The sequence below is a fragment of the Anas platyrhynchos genome, chromosome 3, assembly GCF_047663525.1.
Source record: "Anas platyrhynchos isolate ZD024472 breed Pekin duck chromosome 3, IASCAAS_PekinDuck_T2T, whole genome shotgun sequence".
NCBI lineage: Eukaryota > Metazoa > Chordata > Aves > Anseriformes > Anatidae > Anas > Anas platyrhynchos.
This window is the reverse complement of record NC_092589.1, coordinates 87,035,719-87,054,382: the sequence shown is the minus strand read 5'-3', so window position 1 is coordinate 87,054,382 and position 18,664 is coordinate 87,035,719. Positions and strand designations below refer to the sequence as shown.

The following is an 18,664-nucleotide window of genomic DNA, read 5'->3' as shown; positions in this document are numbered from 1 at the left end:
TTCCACCTTAAAATATTGGGATGCTTCATTTAATTTAAAATAAAAAACTAAAAACTGTAAAGTGTACATGGCTTGCATTCTGAAAGTGCATACAATGAGTTTAGAAGTTTGAGACACATTGCTTTTATCTACCATTAGTTTCTAATCCCCCCCAAAAGAGCTGTGAATCTAAAATTAAATTTATGCAGATCTTGAATGTTTAAGTACAAAATAATCAAGTCTAAAACATTCTAACTGGCAGCTATTTAGTGGTAAAAGGTCTCAGACTTGGTAGATGTCTCTCAACAAGCCTACCCTTGTGGGTACCACCGGTACTTTAAAACAAAACCAAAAAAAAATAAAAATACACAAACAACAAGAAAACAAACAAACAACAACAACAACAAAAACAGTCAGAGTCACTTCCTAGTTTTAGACAGTAATAACACTGCTTCTGCCTAATTCTGCCTTTTACATTCAGCTTTCTGTATATAAAACCCAGAATTGCAGGTAAAAGCACTAATGTCATGGTTGGACTTGATGATCTTGGAGGTCTTTTCCAACCTAAATGATTCTATGTTTCTATGTCTCTCAATTTTTTCTTTCAGTCACAACTGAAAAGATTATGTGAAAACATGGACATTTTGTTCTACATAATGAGTGTCCACTTTGAGAAGTATCTGCATCACTTTTATGCACAGCAGATGCACAGAGATACACAGGAAAGGATAAACAAAGTATGGCTGCTGGTAAGTTGTTGTGAAGTAAAATAGTAATATAAAAAGTCTGGAGAATATTTTGTTATTTTTTCCTCTGGGCTTCACTGAAAAATAAGTAGCACCGTCAGAAAGAAAATACTCTCTAAATTATTCAGTCTAATTTATTTTTATCATTTGGAGTATAAAATGAAAGTTGCAATGTGTTTTCTGTAGTGAGAATGGTGAATTTATTTTTCAAGGAAAAAAAAAAGATCAGAAATCTGACACTATGTATCTTGATAAACGCATTAGGATTTTTTTAATAAATTAGCTTAAAGTGTTGAAAACAAAGCTGTTTAAATTATCCAAGAAAAAAAGGGGGGGGGGTGAGAATTTTAAAAATACATATTACTTGTCATAGCTGAATACTTCTGTGTTTACAAAGATCAGTCCTCCTATACTGAGGAGTTTTATAAATTTTGATAAATCTAACTCCAATGCAACCAACTCCCTCACTGATTTCTTATCTTGCCTCCTGCCCTCCCTCTCCTCCTTCATCAACTGCTGAGAGACCATTTCTGGCCAAGAAGGACTCAACACAAACTTTTCAGCATAGCTTTTGTAAAGAATTTAATTATACATACAATAATAACTTCTTCAGCTGATTGGCAAGCTTTGATCACAGTGTGTAAGCCAAAAGGGAGCATACATCTCCAATGTACTGTTAAAGAAATACTGTTTCAAAGTTTTTAAGATCTCATGGATATCCAAACAAGAAAAGAGAACCTAATTAATCAAGAAGTTCATGAGACCTTCTTACTCAATAAAACTAATGTCAGCTTGACACCAAGCATCCACCAGCATAAAAACATGGAGGACCATTTTATGAGACACAGGTGATGATGATGAGCTCTAAATGAAAACACCACCTCAACAGCCAACATGAAAAGTAAAATTAAGAGCCTTATTGACTAGCAGCTCCAGCCCATGAACCAAGCCACTGCCTCTGCACCTCTCAGAGCCTTGCATGCCCACTTCCCTCGTGCAGGGGGACTCCCTTTCTGAAACCAGGGAGGTAGTTGTTAATTTGGCCATCTTCTACAAGGCTTCCATGCTTCCCCAGCCTTGTTTTTCCCTCAGCCTAAGCAAGGGCCTGGCAAGGCCCAGGCAGGCTTGGAGCCAGGAGCTTGCCTACCCCAGTGCAGCCCCTCAGCCCTGGGGCTGGGCTGCCACCTGTGAGGGGGCAGCGTGGATCTGAGTGTGCCGCCTGTGAGGGCTTGCCATGGAGCTCCGGAGCGTCCCCCAAAGCAGGGGTCCTGCTGCAGGTGGGTTGAGGCTTTCTGAAAGCCTTCTCCATAGGGCCAGGGAAATGCTAAGGGTGGCTGGGTGAAGGTGCTGGGCACCGGCCTGAGGAGATGCCCCCACCCAGACGCCATTTTGTTGGTGTGAGTGCATGGCCTGCCACTGCTGTTGCTGTGTGGGGAGACAGTGTGTTTGTAAATATCATGTTTTGTGTGGAGATCTGGTAATTATCTGGTGCACCAGTGAATCCAGTGACAGAAGCAGACATCTTTGTTTCAGCATGTGAGCAGTTGATCACTGTCTGCCTGCGTGGGCCTGGTGAACCTGGAGCCATTTTGTCCTGGGCAAGCTGTGTGAGGGGCTGCTTTGGGCTGCCATGGCTCGGCTTGTTGGGACGGGGCTCTTCAGGGTGAGCTGTGAATAAAGGAGTAATTGAACAGAACTGAAGTGTAAGAAGTAATTTATTTCCTATAGACTTGGTTGTGAATGCTTGACAAGTCACTTTCACTGTGACTATCTTTTACAACTTCCAGTGCTTCACAAAACGATATTCAAGAACTATGCATTTAATTGTGGTTATTGTTATGTTATCATCTATAATAAATATAAAGCTTTGTTCTTCATCAGATACTGTATGCTTTTTAGAGTACTAAATTCCTAGTAGCCTGCTATTCTTCTCTTTGTCTCAAAAAACATTTGGCTTCTCTTGAACAAACTCATCTTTCATTCTGCCAGTATAAAATTTGTGTGAGGAAGCCAAGCTTTCTGCTAAGTTACCTGCAAGTTGCTTGTTCACTGAAAGCTACTGATTTTGCAGATATAAAAAACTTGTGAGAATGGAACTGTTCAGATAAAGGTTGGAAATGTGAAATTGAAAAGTATGGTAATGTTTTATTCAGTATATTTTTTTAACGTGGGAAGTAGAAAGAAGCCAAATAATCCCTGTATAATCTCCCAAACGGTTTATGATTGCCTTTTTAAAATTCTTCTCTGAAATTCTAAATTCAGGAACTAATGCAGTAGATAAAGCTTGGAGGTACAGCAACTTTTTTGTTGCAACTTGGCAGTATATAAAGACTAAAGATAGTCTTTATGTATCTTTATGTAAAGATACATATATTCATAGTCCAAAACGTCAACTGTAAATTTATCCTTTTATGTGACTAAATACTATTAGCAACATGTGAATTTTTGTAAACGACTAAAGATCTGACTTTCACAGTGTATTTTGTAAAGCAGTAATGAGAAATATATTCTCAATTTCCAACTAATTACAGTTTTGTTTCTGTAGGGGAAAAAATTACATGCTAAAATAAGAGCAGAAAGATGTCCACCCCGGTTATACTTTAATTTCTGAGCAGTGGGCTTTGTAGAATAAATGCCCTTTTACATCCATACACACGTCTTCATTGCTGAGAATAGTAAAGAAAAACATGGTAGTGGTACTTGTAATGTGTGTCAGATTCACTAGATAGCATTGTAAGAGCCACAGCCAAAAAAAAAAAAAATGTTGGTGGAGAAAAAAGTGCAAAAGGAAGAACTCTCAGCTTCAAGGGAGAACATACACATAATTTAAAATGATCAGAAATCTCAGGCTTACATTAGGGTTTTCTACTTGGCCTATTCTGATGGGTATAGAACAAAAGTAGAATCCTTTTATTTCTTTAAGGCTCCTGTAGTGCATAAGCTGTCCTTGCTGCCAATACTTTGTAATGTTTCTTTAATAAGATTGACAGGGTTGAACTTTTGAGTGACTTAGGATTCTTCTATGTTTGTTTCACTGCAACAGCATGTTAGGGGAAAAGAAAAAAAACAACAGTCAGCTGGTTCTGTTCAGAAACCAAAATGCCAAAACAGTTCAAACCTTGAAAGAGTTAATCTAAGCATGTAATACAGTCATGGAAATATATATGTATTATATATAAATTGCTTTCTCAGCCACAAGTGTGTGTGTATAAATATATATACACTATATATATGTATATATGCGTATATATATGCAGAAGGCAGTTTTCTTTAATAGCTAAAAATGGGAGTTTACACGTTTTAAAATGGGAGGAAATAAAGTATAATTTTCTAATGTGATCTTGCGTAAGACTAATGCGGATAAACTTTATGAAGGGCCAATCTAGTTGTTTCATGTTTATTTAATTCTGGACTTCTAGATACTTGATGCCTCTCGTGTTTTACTTGGCATCTGTATGCCAAGATTTTTTGTGCATGAACACTGTTGAAATGTTCAAGGTTCTCAAAGTTTTTCCATGATTTCTGTGTTTTATTCTAGAAAACTTAATTCCTTCTGAGGTGTTCAGAAAACCTAGAATTACAAACTTACTTTAAAAAGTATTTATTTTAACCCTGCATAATTTCACTTGTTAGCTAGACATCTAAGTATTTTTTGCAGGTCTGAGCTTTAGGTGCCTGTGGTGCACTCATCTCATAGTGCACAATATGTGTATGTGCATCTGATCCCATCATTTGAGCTCTGTTTGTAGTCCAAGGAGGGAAACAAACGTTTCTGGGCCATGAACAATGTCATCATAAGGCAGAGGTACAAATCACTTGACAAAGTGTTATTAGAAATCCCTGTTTCTGCACATTGATCTCTAAAGGAAGTTTAGACAGTTAACTCAGCTGTAGCCGTCTGCACTGTAGATTTCTGTAGTTACGAGGAGATAAATCCTGACTCTTCAGTTTTACCAAAATCCTGAGGGGTTATGCTTGCTTATGTTCTTAACGCTAGGCAATGTTTACAGGTGGTGAATGTTAAAAAGCTCTAACATATTTTTCAAATCGTTCTTCTTAATTGTTTTTGGAGAATTTATGACTCCATTTTAGAAGCTAAAATGCTTTAAGAGTTAAATGGTTTGAAGAAATAAATCTCATGGTGCGTTTTAATCAAGTTTCCTTGTGCTTTTGATATAACATCTTTTAAATATTTATTATTTTCAGTATCACTTTAGCATCTTGAGTCCATAAACAACAACAACAAAAGAATATGCTGGAGGTATTGTTTCAGATTATGGTAGTAAAATTGAATGTTTCCCTCAGTAACTATATCTACATTACATATGTTTGTATATTATGTTGTTTAAAAATGACACCATCAAGCAGCTTTGGTTTAATATGCATTTTATACATTTTTACAATAAAAGCTGCTTAATTGGAACACAAGGCATACTTTAGTTCATCTTGATTATGCAGCTGTCCCATTATCATTATTTATTATATGCATAAAAGACAGTATTATGTTTGGCATACTAATTAAATCAAGTTTATTTTATCGTTGCTTAATGTTATAGCCATATGTGTCTGCAGCTCAGCTCAGTTCCGCTAGAGCACTCGCATCATTTTGTGACCTGTTTTGTGTGCCATTATAATAGGTCAGTGTCTTGGTTGCTGTCATGTAACGCACAATGAGGTTACACAGATACTGGCAATATTTTCACCTTTGTCTTCAGCGTGAAATTGACAGACCAGTCCTTTAATGTGTATCATCTATTTCACATGTGAAGAGAACTAAGCCCTTGATGCCCTGGAAGTTAATTGAGTTACAGTCTATTTTGTGTCTTACTGTATTAATTTTTAGAGCTTTCAGTCTTAGATGATGATGTTCTGAATAAGAAATAAATGTCCTGTAAACAGTAAGGTTTTGCCAATGGAATTTGAAGAAGTTTCTTCCATTATTAGCCATGAATTACATGGATAAACTTAGGAATCAGGCCTAAGGTGTGTAGTCCTGTGACATGAGTATTCCTCTAATACTGAATTATTTCAAACAAATTCAGGTTTTGTTTGTATTTTGAGGTGCCTTATTTTAAATCACAGTATAACTGTGTTTTTATAAAAGCACTCATTTAACCCCCTTCTCCATCCTGTCACCCCCATCCTGTAATTTCCATGTCTTCGAGGTCAGTCAGAAAATTATAGGTAGAGTTCAAGAAGATTATTTATTTAAAACTCACGTCCCTTACCCATAAATAACTTCCAAAATACTTTTTAAAAGCTCTTGACCTGAGGATTTGCTTGTGTGAACCAATTAGCTAATCCCTCTGTGTCTGGCAGGCACTTTCTGTGGTCGGTGCCCAGTAGAGGAACCCAGAACTCGATGAGGGAGAATGAAGTACGTCTGGTTTGGCCCAGGGTTATCATTTTGGTGATGTTAGAGGATCTTTCTGGGTTAACTGAGGTTCAGACTGGATGTCAGGAAAAAGTTCTTCACTGAGAGGGTGGCCAGGTGCTGGAACGGGCTCCCCGGGACAGTGTTCAAACAGAAAATTGGTATCCCTATCAGCCTGTGGTTGATGCTATTGCAATTTCTGCATGAGGAAAAGAGGAAAAAAAAAAAGCCAGAAAGCATCCATAAAAATATATATATATATTCTTATGTTACATATATATTACTCTAGAGACTTAATTTGGTGTTGTGTGCTGCAAAGAAAGCAACGGCTATGCATTCAGGAGGTTGAACTGCACTGTTTAGTTGTGTGTATTTAACGGTGAAAAAAAGAAACAGTAAGAAACAGGTAAGAGGTAGAAAGGCATCTGCCAACAGCCAAGAGAGTGCTGGGGTGGAAGGGATGCTTTTGTGCCAGTAGCAGGCTTTGGAAGTTCTTTGTTTCATGTCCTGTGCAAGAGCTCAACTTTCAGTTTTTGAGAACCTCATAGAGGGAGGCAAGTGGGGACCACTAACTAGCGAGGTGCACAATCAGCCACTTGTGGTAGTGCTGTTCAGCAGCCAGCTGATACGAACAGGGATGCTTGAACTGCTGGCAGACTTGTACTGAGCTTCAGAGCTCCTGCCTCTGTTTCCAATTCACGTGAATTTGTATTTCTTTCAAGTACTGGTATTCATGGTCAGAGTTGATACTTTTAAATTAGGCTGTTTTAATTTTGCATGCGAAAGAAATCTGAAGCAAACGATAGTATGCTTTCTAGCTACTTAAATGATTTTAGTGAGTGATTTAAATTTAGGTGCAAGTTTCATGGCTTTAATAGGTGTTTTGAATGTTGTTTTTTTTTAAATAATGAACAATTTTATATATATATATATATATATTTTTACCAATAATAGGAAATCTTTGACCTTTAGAGTAGTCCTAAATACATGAAGTTTCTCAATGGAAAGAAAGCAGACTTCAGTGATCACCTGAAAATAGCTTTTTTTTTTTTTTTTTTATTATTTGAGAATTCTTTCCTCTTCATGTATAGCAGACAGTGTTAAAACTGAGGTGAGACTTGCCATAAAGGTATCTTACTGTAGCTGATGGTGTAATATGAAATGCTGTATCATATGCAGCTGCACAACAGCAGGACTGGCGAATTGGTGTAGTAAGATTTAGCCCATTTCTGTTTTTCTGTTTATATCTAAGGTCCTCAAAGGATCTTACACTACCTCTTAGTCCCCCTTGTTATCTAACACACAGCTGTATAGGATGGTTGATGACTTCTTTTGGAATTATTTCAGCAGCTGAAGGATTTCTCAGCTGGGACCTCAACAGGGTTGAGTTAGAGGGCTGGAGAAAGGGTTCCTTATTTGGGTCAAGAAACTGGAGGCCCCGTCCTGTTTGACAGCAGTTTTAGCTGATCCCATCTTCTGATTGCACTTCCAGGATCAGTCTGTGGATCGAGGCTTTGCACAGGGAACTTACCAGTTGATATCTGTTGTTGGGGTACTGCTTCCCACTTCTAGCAGGGTGTTTTTGCTGGGTGTTAGTGGTTTCCTCTTTAACCATTGAGTGAACACGCAAGTGGAGCTTTGTTAGTAAGTAGCTATTCTCCCTATTGTCCTTGAGTAACTTGGGTACCAGTTCTGTTTTGCTGGATAATTCCTCATCCTACTGGTTCCTATCAGATATATTTTGGCACTAGTCAGCTAGACCTACTTCTTTCTGCTCTCGTTGTGTTATCCCGAACCAAGGAAAATTTCTGGTTTGGTTTTGAACCTTTTTTCTTTTTTTTTTTTTTTCTTTTTGTGCCTAACCACTGGTGTCACTTTTATGCTGATATGAGGGAAAATAGCATTGATACAGCTCTGTAGCTGCCAATATGCTTTTAGTGGAATGCATTCGCATTTGGTGGTCTTTGGTGCAGCACTTCCTGAGAGCAACAGATTGCTCTGCACTTTTTGCTAATGCACAATTGGCAAGGACCCCCATATCTAACAGCATCAACCACTGAGTTATTTTCTAGGATATTTTTGCAGTGGTTAGTGAGAGAGTGGCTTTCTGTTTAGGGAGTTGTGGAAAACTTGAATCCATTCTTACAGCTGCTGCTTTTTCTCCCGGAGCCTTCTCTTTCCGTGATCATAAAAAAGGAAAAAAGGAGAGAGATGGTGATGGGAGAGCAATAGGAAGAAGGTAAACAAGCTGTGTACCCAATAAAATTTGTATGAAATACATTGGTTCCAGAAATACATGCAGGTATATCATCATTTCTTATAAATTACTTGATTTAAAATGAGATTTTGAGATTCCAGCAGAATTTTCTCCAACTTTGTAATCAGTACTGCTTTTTTTTTTTTTTTTTCTTTTGAACAACATCTTTACAGGGAATTTTTCCACAAAAGAAGCAATTCTTTTTTCAGAGTAAGAGCACATCATTAAGCTCATTCAGTATAAGGTACTCCTACTGTAAAAGTGGGTATATTGAAGATGTTAAAGAGGAAAAGGCTTAACTCTATGTCCAAAGTATTAAGGTGGAATGCTGCTCAGTGTTTTGAAGCAAAACTAGTATGGTTTATGTGTTTTATTAGTCATATATTGCCTTTAGTAAGTAACATTTCAGTGTGGTGAAAGAGCCTTTTGCTTATCTGTGTCTGGGTTGTATAATATGTCCACTAAGTGTTATGCTCTGATTAAAATATAGTAGTGCCTTCTAAAAAGGAAAACAAAGTGACTCAATAATGCCCTAAGTAGGGAAAAATCTTACTAAAGCAGCATTTCATACTCTTTCTCGAGCTGCAGAAATTCAGTCTCAACTATTCCCACCAGTTGCTTAGAATACTTGTCTAGTTTTTGGGGGGTGTGAGGGAAGGCACTTTTTTCTTGACTGTGAATCATTGGATATTTCAATTACAAAGGCTGCAAACTTGGGATAGTCAGAGAGAACTTTCAGAATTCTTGGGTTTTACTTCAAGTAATGTAGACATGTTCTGTCAATAGTGGATTTTTAGAGGCTATGTGGATTTATTTACTTCCTTTGCCAATGCAGAGTTATGGGCTGAGACACATGAAGCGCATGGCGATGAAGTATCAGTGGTCAAACAGCAGACTTTGGCTCTTTGTCTGGTGCATGAGTAGAAATAAACTGCATGAAAAGAAGGTGTTGATGTTGATTCTCTAATGATAAAAGGTATATAAACAGTCACAAAGAGCTGAAATTAAATATCGTCTCCTGACCCATACTGAAATATCTATCCTTCTGCAGCTTTCCAGAATGTAATTTATGGGAAAATGCTCGTACTGGCTCGTACATGTTATAGAGTAGAAAGTGAGCCTGTATATTTTTTTAAAGGAGGTGAATCAGAAAGCTTTTGCAAAGAAGTCTCCAGAGATATCAAAATGATAAACCAGAAATGAAAGCAATTTGTAAGAAGAAGAGTTTCTGGCTGCCTGAGTTTTTGGCTCTGCTCTGCAAGGGAACTTAGCAAGAATAGAGCTTGACATGCAGTTTGAGTGATACCTAAGTGAAACTTCTATTTAAGAACATGAGATAATCTGGGGACCACATCAGTTCAGAACCAAAAATGCTGGATCCCCAATTGTTACTGTTTTTTTTTTTTTTTTTTTTTCCTGTGTGGTCCTATGTATTTCATTTTAGTCACAGCTTTGACAGTAGCTTAGTTGCTTGTGTGGTTCTGCATTTGTAAAACATTTCCTTTGATAGATAAGGCGAAAGGGTGTCTTAAATCAATTAGTTGTTCCACAGAGATGTTGATTCTTTGGGGCTGAGGGAATTAACTTGCAGTTTTTCAATGGAGTTCCTAGCTATGAATGGAAAAGTTGAGTGAAATAGATTTTACAAGGAAGAAATTATATATGAAGTATCATTTATTTAATGTTCGACTGCTTTAGGCAGTGGGTATAGATAGTATTGTGCAGTTTCTAAGGGCTTACTCTTTCATTAATCTTTATCAGTGCCCTGGTGGCTTAGACTAATTGTTTTTGCACTGTCAGAGCAGGAATGTCGTGTTTCAAGTGGAGGAAAATAATTTAGAGAATGGCTGTGGTAGATCCTCAGGAATCCTTGTGGTCTTATCCTCTGCTCACACTTCAAAATGTGACTGGTGTATCTGAGTGGATAACATGCAAGGAATGCACAGGAATTGTTTGTGCGTTTTATAGGTAAATAGGAAAAGGAAATGTTTGAAAGGCAACTCTTCTCTAAGTGCATGTGCTGGATAAATAAATGAATGGTGTTATATGCCTTACTGTCTGAAGCAGAGGAGAACCAAAGGAAGAAATCAGCTTAATGGTATCAGATGATCTGGTGAAAGGGTGATATAAAGTCCCTTACTGAAACCTGTGCTATTACTATTGTTCACAGTTATTTGACACAATTTATTATAGTACTTGTTATCTAATAATCGTGCAAAATGAGAGGAAAAAAATAGTATTATGGATAATTTTTGTGTTAATGCCAGGATGAAAGCATAAGAAGGCTTTTTTTTCTTCTGGAAATAATGTGGGTTTTTTTTGTTGTTGTTTTTTAAGTAAACATGGTGTGAAATACTGAATGAAAATAGTGCAGAATTAGAAAAAAAAGTAATAATAAAATATTGCTAGTTAGCCTGGATTTTACTTGATGTTTTTCATTTATTTTTTTCCCTTTTTGTTCCTAAGTCCTGTGCTATTGCCCATAACATAATCATCTAGATAAGCCTTTTCTTTCTCTGACCCCAGTAATTCCATTTGCCTCATCCTTGCGGTTTGTAAAAGAGCTTATAAAAATGTCCTTGCTTGTCTTACTAGCCACTTATGTCACTTTGAAGTTCTTTTTCTTGTCTGCTGTTCTCTTGTAGCCATATTTTGTTTTCACCTCAGTCTCCTCTTTACTTTTCATTTGTTTGTTCCTATAATCCATAAAATTAGAAAACTTCAGGATGTGTTTTTTGTCAATGCAGTCATTTTACACTTACAAAATTACACTTGCCTGTGTTCATGCATATATTATAAGTTCTTGTTTCAAAGCTTACTTGACTGCTGTGAAGAACCTTACTTCTAAGTGAAGTTGTGTGAGTTATGAGTGAAGATGTGTATTCTTACTTTGAAGGGAGGAGATTAAATTTATGGATGTTGATGGCAAGAATAGGAAAGAAAAGACACCTTTATTCCAGCTTTAGTCTGCTTTTTGTAACAGTACTTCTCAGCAAAGACTTTCTGCAGGCCTGAGATATAATGTAGATTTAGGACCAGAAGTGCAGCATTACCAGGTGTCCAAAGCTGGAAACTACCAACATCCTCAGGTGTTTACTTTTTATTTTTTTGAGAATTGGGTCTTTTTGGTACACTATGAAGAAATAGTATGTGTTGGGTTTAAGCTAGTATAGCCCCATTCTTCACTCGTGCTGTTAGGTTTTTAGTAGTTTTGTTTGTTTGTTTTTTAGGATTCTTAATGTTTTCATTTTTGTTTTAGTGGAGACAACGTTTACATTTAACATTTTGCAAGAATAAGCCTATCTGAAGTGCTTGTTAATTTACATAATTATTCTCAAACACTGAGTTTTATTGTTATAGCTGGGGCGCAGCTCATGTATGTATGCTTTGTTTTCACATTGTGGACAACTGTTTATGGTTCTTCTCTTTGATTGATTTTAGGAATGCACTAGAAATAAAATAATTGGTCTCACTGTTGAACAGTTTTCAAAGCCAAAAAAAGAGTGTGCATAATTTGCTTTGATAAAGTCATGGTGATATTATTTTCTGTTTTTGTTTTTTCCTAATGTAATAGAAGACAAAGGCAGAAGAGAAAATCAAGTCTGGTATTTGAAAATATCAAAACTGGCTCTGGCTTTTGCAATTATCCACTCAAAGCCACCAGGGAAAAGCTGCAAAGAATACACTGAGCACCTAGCCAAAATTGTATCTGAACAAGATTTTGGCTGGAGATCGAAAGTTGAAGTACTAGAAGCTGAAGTTTTTCGATTACGTCAAGAACTTCTTTTGAACAAGATCTGTCGGAGAGTCTGCTTGGAAAGTGGTAAGTTTCTGAAATCATTTCTGGCTATTTCTATGTTGCAGTAGCAAAAGACAAAACAGCTTTCATGTTGGCTGCACCATTTCTTGTACCTAGGTACTGTAGTCTTTAGTGTACAGCTTCCTGTTTTTCCAAAAACCTGAAGTAATAGGGCAGTTACACCAGTTGCAATGGGATTTAGCTAGAGAATTTAATACATATTTAGAATATATATTTCAACCTTCAAAATCAACGTGTATCATATGGAATAATGGCAGATGTACAGATATTACTGTATGTATGTTATACAAAATCTTACTCTATAATCTGGGAAACATTAGGGTCTTATATATATGTAATATGACTTTAATTTTAAGCATGTTTAAAGTGGTAGAATTTAGGCCTAATCTGTTGAAAGCATAACTTTAATACATGTGAGAGAAAAAGCTAGGAATGTCTAATGGGCCATATGTATGCTGCGTCTGTTAATGTGGATAGACTGTGGATACTATGAATATTTATTCTGATGTGATAAAATTGTGAGCCTGATATTGTAGGATTCAGGAAAGCTTTTAATTAAAGACTATTAAAAAAAAACCAAAAAACACTATTTTGGAGAAAAGAAAGTTTGTTTGTTTTAAACAACCGTGTTAATAAAGGTAGATAAAAGGAGTCACTAAATCAGAAGCCTGGAACTGGTCGCATGTCTCTTAGTTCCCCTCTATCTGCAAGTAAATTTTGAGAGATTTTTCTTAAGCTCCGTGATCATTCCTGACAGTTTGTTCCAGTACCTCATTAGCTTAATAAGATTTTGTTTACGTTAGTGTCTAAATGGAGCTTTCTTACTACAATTCAACCTCTTTACTACTTTTGCCATTTTCTTTCTCTGTATAGCGCACTTGAATGTAATTGAAGATTTGCTAGATCTCCCATCTCTGCTTCCTTTTTCCTAGTTCCTAGACAATTCCACTTTTTTCATTCCTTCACTCACAGTTAATTATTCTGTATCTCCAATCATACTCAGCAATGGCCTCTTTCCAGATGGCCCTCATCTTTCTTGAAATGTAGTGTGCTCTTCAAGGGTGGTGGATATCATGGTCAGCTGAGGTTTTATTGCCTTCTATAAGTAGAGTGAAAGTATTGCTTTGTGTTGTAGTGTCTCTTCCTTTGTGGTTACACTTAGTCTACATGAATGGGTCACAATGGTGGGACATACAAAGTTCTTTTATGTGGAAGTTTTATCAAGTTATCAGGTTGGCCAGGACCCCATCCAACCTGGCCTTTAACACCTCCAAGGATGGGGCATTCGCAGCCTCTCTGGGCAACCTGTTCCTGTGACTCACCACCCTCTGAAGAATTTCCTCTTAACATCTAATCTAAATTTTCCCTCTTTTAGCTTAAAACTGTCTCCCCTTGTCCTGTCAGTATCTGCCCTTGTAAAAAGTCACTTTGTGTCTTTTTTAGAAGACCCATTTAAGTACTGAAAGGCTGAAATGAGGTCTCCCTATGGCGTTTTCTTCTCCAGGCTGAACATCCCCAGCTCTCAGCCTTTCTTCATAGCAGAGGTGCTCCAGCCCTTTCATCTTTGTGCCCTCCTCTGGACCCGCTCTAACAGCCCCACATCCTTCTTGTGCTGGGGCCCCAGCCCTGGACACAACACTCCAGGTGGGGCCTCACGAGGGCAGAGCAGATGGAGACAATCCCTTGCCCTGCTGGCCACTCCTCTGTTGATGCAGCCCAGGAAGCAGTTGGCCTTCTGGCCTGAAAGCGCACCCTGCTGGTTCATGTCAAGATATTTTTCCACCAGAACCCCCCAAGTCCTTCTCTGCAGGGATGCTCTCAATGACTTCCTTTCCCATCCTGTCCTCCTGCGTGGGATTGCTCTGATCCAGGTGCAGCACCTTGCAGTTGGACTCGTTGGACCTCATTTGGTTCATGTGCGCCCAATTATCAAGCTTGTCTAGGTCCCTTTGGATGTCATCCCTTCCTTCTCTTGTATCAACTGCACCACACAGCTTGGTGTCATCTACAAATCTGCTGAGGGTGCACTTAATCCCACTGTCTATGTCGTTGATGAAGATATTAAAGAGTATCGGTCCCAGGAGAGACCCCTGAGGGACACCACTCATCACTGGCCTCCACCTGGACATCGAGCCCTTGACCACCACTTTCTGGGTGTGGCCTTCAGGCCAATTCCTTACCTACTGAATGGTCCACCTTTCAAATGCATCTTTCAAACTGGAAGATCAGGATGCTGTGTGGGACTGTGTCAAAGACCTACTGAAGTCCGGTAGATGACTTATGTGTAAGATACCATGTTTAGTATGTTGTTTCAGTCTGGTAAGGAACCACTGATTTATGGTTTTTCATTGTCTTTCAATCATGAGAACTTCTAGAGCATGTTTTTCTAAATGGCTTAGTACCCATGTTGAAGAAGGTTCCTCTATCATGCTTCCTGCATTTGTATATGAGAGCATTATGTGAAACTGCCATGATAACAATGTTTACTGTTTTTCTGTAGTCAGAAAACCTGTTACACTCTCATAAAGAAAATTTTAGATTGACTTGACATGTTTTTTTACTAAAAAAATCCACACCAACTGTTACTATTCTTGCTTTGTTCTGGGTGTTTATGTATCGGTTGCTTGATGATTTATTCCAGAAACAGGTGTTACAGTGACTGCTTTTTGATTCTCCTTTTTGAAACAGATTCTACATAAACCTTATATATAAAAAATATATATTTACTTCACCCGTGTTTCACAAATTCCGAAACATAACATCTTTTCATTGTGAATTTGTTTTGTTTTCTTTCAGTATTATAAACTGATAATTAGTGATAAATGTCTAAATTGCCCATGCATTCTCTCAAGGGTTCTCCTTTATCTGAGGATGATGTCCTGCCCCATTTTCACATAACATTTTACTATTTGGTGTTCTAATAATCTAATTTAGTTGCCCTTTTCAGTTAAAGCTACTACAAAAAAGACAAAAACAAAACCACCATTTTCTCATATCAAAATCTATTGATAATATCTATTGTTCTGTTTATAATAATGTGATATGATTTCACCTAATCCTTGGTTTCCCTTCACAGTTGCATCTTGCTTAGTGTTTTGCTTTTTCACACTTTGATCCCTAGGAACTTTTATAATTGTTTTTGTTTGTGTTTTTTTTTTTTCTTACTTGGGAACCTTGACATAACTTCCATTTTGTAAATCTTCAATCTTTGTACTTTAACATTGTTTGAAGAGGGTTTCAAGTATTTTTTTTCCTGATTTTTTTTTTTCCTCTTGTGTTCCTGAGATCAAGTATGCCATTGTGTTTCACAGCCACAGTTGTTCAAGTTAATAAATCTTACCCATAATCCTGGCATTATTAACTTGTATCCCACACTTTAAGAGTGGAATGGAGATCATCACTGTCTGCTTTTTCCACCTCAGTATCAATTTTCATTTTCTAGCACATTTTAGCGATTTTGGGAAGAGTCTGTGTTGTATATTTCTTTTTCTGAAATGTCTGGATAATTGAAATCTGATAATGCTGTTAGATCCTGGGCTCTGATGATTAGGTCAGTCACTCATGAAAGGAAGATCATTTATTTGATCTTCCTGATTGGACTGACTGTACCATGTCTTTCATGGGCAATTATATCCTTCTCTCCTTTAATCATTTACAAAATCTTTAGGTGTATGTCTCCTTCAGTGTTCTGCATTTCAGAAGATTCAGGCAGTCTTGATACACTAGGAAGGGTTTTTCATAAAAACATAATAAACTTAAACATAATAAAAAATAAGACAGCAACTGTCTTTTGCAATCAAGAGCTTAACTGTCTGGTTTGCTAATATGAACTTTGATAATTATTCCATCTTCAATACTTTCAGAGTTAAGTAGTGAAATTCGTTTTAAAAAGAAAAGTGAAACATGTTCTGTCTGAGTTAATTTGACTTGTGTACGTGGAGTGAGCTGTTCTTTCTCCACTCCCTGTGAGATCAGTGGCACAAGATGATCCTGGAAACTGGGCAGTGGAGGATGTCTCCAGGCTCTGGGGAGACATTGCCTCTGGGAGATGGTAGTCAAAATGCTATGGGCTGAAGTTCACAGAATTTCTAGGTTGGAAGAGACCTCAAGATCATCGAGTCCAACCTCTGACCTAACACTAACAAGTCTTCCACTAAACCATATCCCTAAGCTCTACATCTAAACATCTTTTGAAGACTTCCAGGGATGGTGACTCCACCACCTCCCTGGGCAGCCTGTTCCAGTGTCTAACAACCCTTTCAGTAAAGAAGTTCTTCCTAACATCTAACCTAAAACTCCCCTGGTGCAACTTAAGCCCATTCCCCCTTGTCCTGTCACCAGGCACGTGGGAGAACAGGCCAACCCCCACCTCACTACAGCCTCCTTTGAGGTACCTGTAGAGAGCAATAAGGTCGCCCCTGAGCCTCCTCTTCTCCAGGCTGAACAGCCCCAGCTCCTTCAGCCACTCCTCGTAGGACTTGTTCTCCAGGCCCCTCACCAGCTTTGTCGCCCTTCTCTGAACTCGCTCAAGCACCTCGATGTCCTTCTTGTAGCGAGGGGCCCAAAACTGAACACAGTACTCGAGGTGCGGCCTCACCAGAGCCGAGTACAGGGGGACGATCACCACCCTAGCCTTGCTGGCCACACTGCTTCTTATGCAAGCCAGGATGCTGTTGGCCTTCTTGGCCACCTGAGCACACTGCTGGCTCATATTCAGCTGACTATCCACCAGTACTCCCAGGACAGTTCACAGCTGAGAGGAGCTTCTGAAATCAAAATGTCTAGCTAGTTGCATCTGAATATGATCAAAAACTTGATGATGCTTTACTTTTACTAGAATGCTTTTATACTGAAACTGTACCTTCTTTGTTGCCTTGTGAAAAGATTTCTTTGACTGGGAGGGGAAAATGCAATGTATTAGACTTTACCTAGAAGTTGAAACATTTTTTATTTTTCTTTTTTAACAGTAGGTCTTTCTCTTAAGAGATTTAGTAACTGTTCATATTTAGCTGCTGTTTGTGTACATCTCTTCTGTAACCTGTTCCAAACACAAAGCTTGCTTAAGAGTAAAAATAACTTTCAAACTGACAAAGCCTCATTCCTCAATGAAGCCAAACTTTAATTTCAGTCTGTGTTTAGCAGTCTGTGTTTAAGTAATGGAATAATAGATAGTACAAATGAGGATATGCTGTCTATACTTCTAAATTCCTTCAATTTCCCAAGAGAACAAAACTCCAGCACCCAAATAAAATGAAAGACCAGTGATTTTTCCCTTGGAGTTTTTATTATTATTATTATTTATTTATTTGTACTGATGTTAAACCTGTTAGCACGACAACCTTCTGAAATTTTAAATATTTATGAAAGCTCACTTCAGCCCCTTCTACCTCACGTGCTGTCCAAGACAAGTAGGATGTATTCTTTCCTTTCAGTTTCCTTTCAGGGTGAAAGGAAGCAAAAAGATGTGGAAAATATAGTATCATCATTTGTTTCTTCATGCATGCTTTCCTTAAAGGAAAGGACACTTTCCAGCTCTTGGAGTTTAACTTTGACATGGCTGGGTTTTGTGGAATTTCTTTTGACTGTCTTGTTTTTCTTGTTCCCCTTAAATCCTGGCATGGTATGTAAATTCTCCTGATAATGAAACTGAGCCATCTGTTATTTTGGAAGGAAGATACTCTTCATCAGACGTGTAACTGCTGAGTGAGCATTCATGGTTATGCTTACACTGGAGATGTGATCAGTCTGTTGCTTTTGAGTAAAGAAAGATCATTGCTGGTATTTGTTGGTGAGGTCTGTGAACTCTTCTGTTGATTCAGTCGAAGATTTATGTTAAGAGAAGAACACCTGAGACTAAAATTTAATGGATGGTTGAAGAGGCAAAGTCTGCCTGAAGTATGGGATGCTCTACCACCTACTTCTGGCCTGGAAAAAAAAATCTCCTGAGTTGTGCCTGTTTTGAGACTTTCAAATTTGTGGATAAAGTTATGTGTGCCTACTGCTGAGAGGCTTGAAGGAAGTTAAAAGGAAGGTGAGGCAAGTGGTGTTCCATCCTGCTCACCTGAAGGGTGATATTCACTACATTTTCTACCTAATATTGCACTAACAAAGTTCTCTTTAGGGATGAGAGTAAACTGGGTTGTTTTTATGGGCCAAGTAATGTACAGTTACCATGGATCCTTTGTCCTGCCTAAACCAATGAAAACTCTGAAAAAATTAAAATCTTTGTTTTTTCTTTGGCTTTCTTATGTCCTATTTAACAGTTCTATAAATGCAAAATAGCAGTGGTTCCACAAAATCCGTCACCAGAAAATCTCATGCTGTAAGCATCAGATGGTGAATTTGTGTCTCGTGCTGCATATTGAGAGCTGAAGAGTTTGAGTCTTTCAGCCGAGGTTCACTTTGCAGCTGTCTTCCCCGCTCTGCATTCTGAACGTGAGAGCTGTCCTAGCTCACCTGCTGTTTGTAATAATCGTAGTAGGTTTTTC

The 18,664-nt window shown here is 37.9% G+C and overlaps 1 protein-coding gene across 3 annotated transcripts in view; it reads left to right on the top strand.

Moving 5' to 3' along the window:
* The first annotated feature begins 1,123 nt into the window (after positions 1-1,123).
* Positions 1,124-18,664, top strand: part of MEI4 (meiotic double-stranded break formation protein 4) — a 112,827-nt gene continuing 95,286 nt past the window's right edge. For 2 of the 3 annotated variants that reach the window (XM_072036253.1, XM_072036252.1), the window contains exons 1-2: positions 1,124-2,002; positions 11,931-12,179. In XM_072036253.1, the coding sequence (XP_071892354.1) occupies positions 1,960-2,002; positions 11,931-12,179 (292 nt within the window). In that variant the 5' untranslated portion in view covers positions 1,124-1,959. The remainder of the gene's footprint in view (positions 2,003-11,930; positions 12,180-18,664) is intronic. The other variant, XM_021271202.4, reaches the window with a different exon arrangement.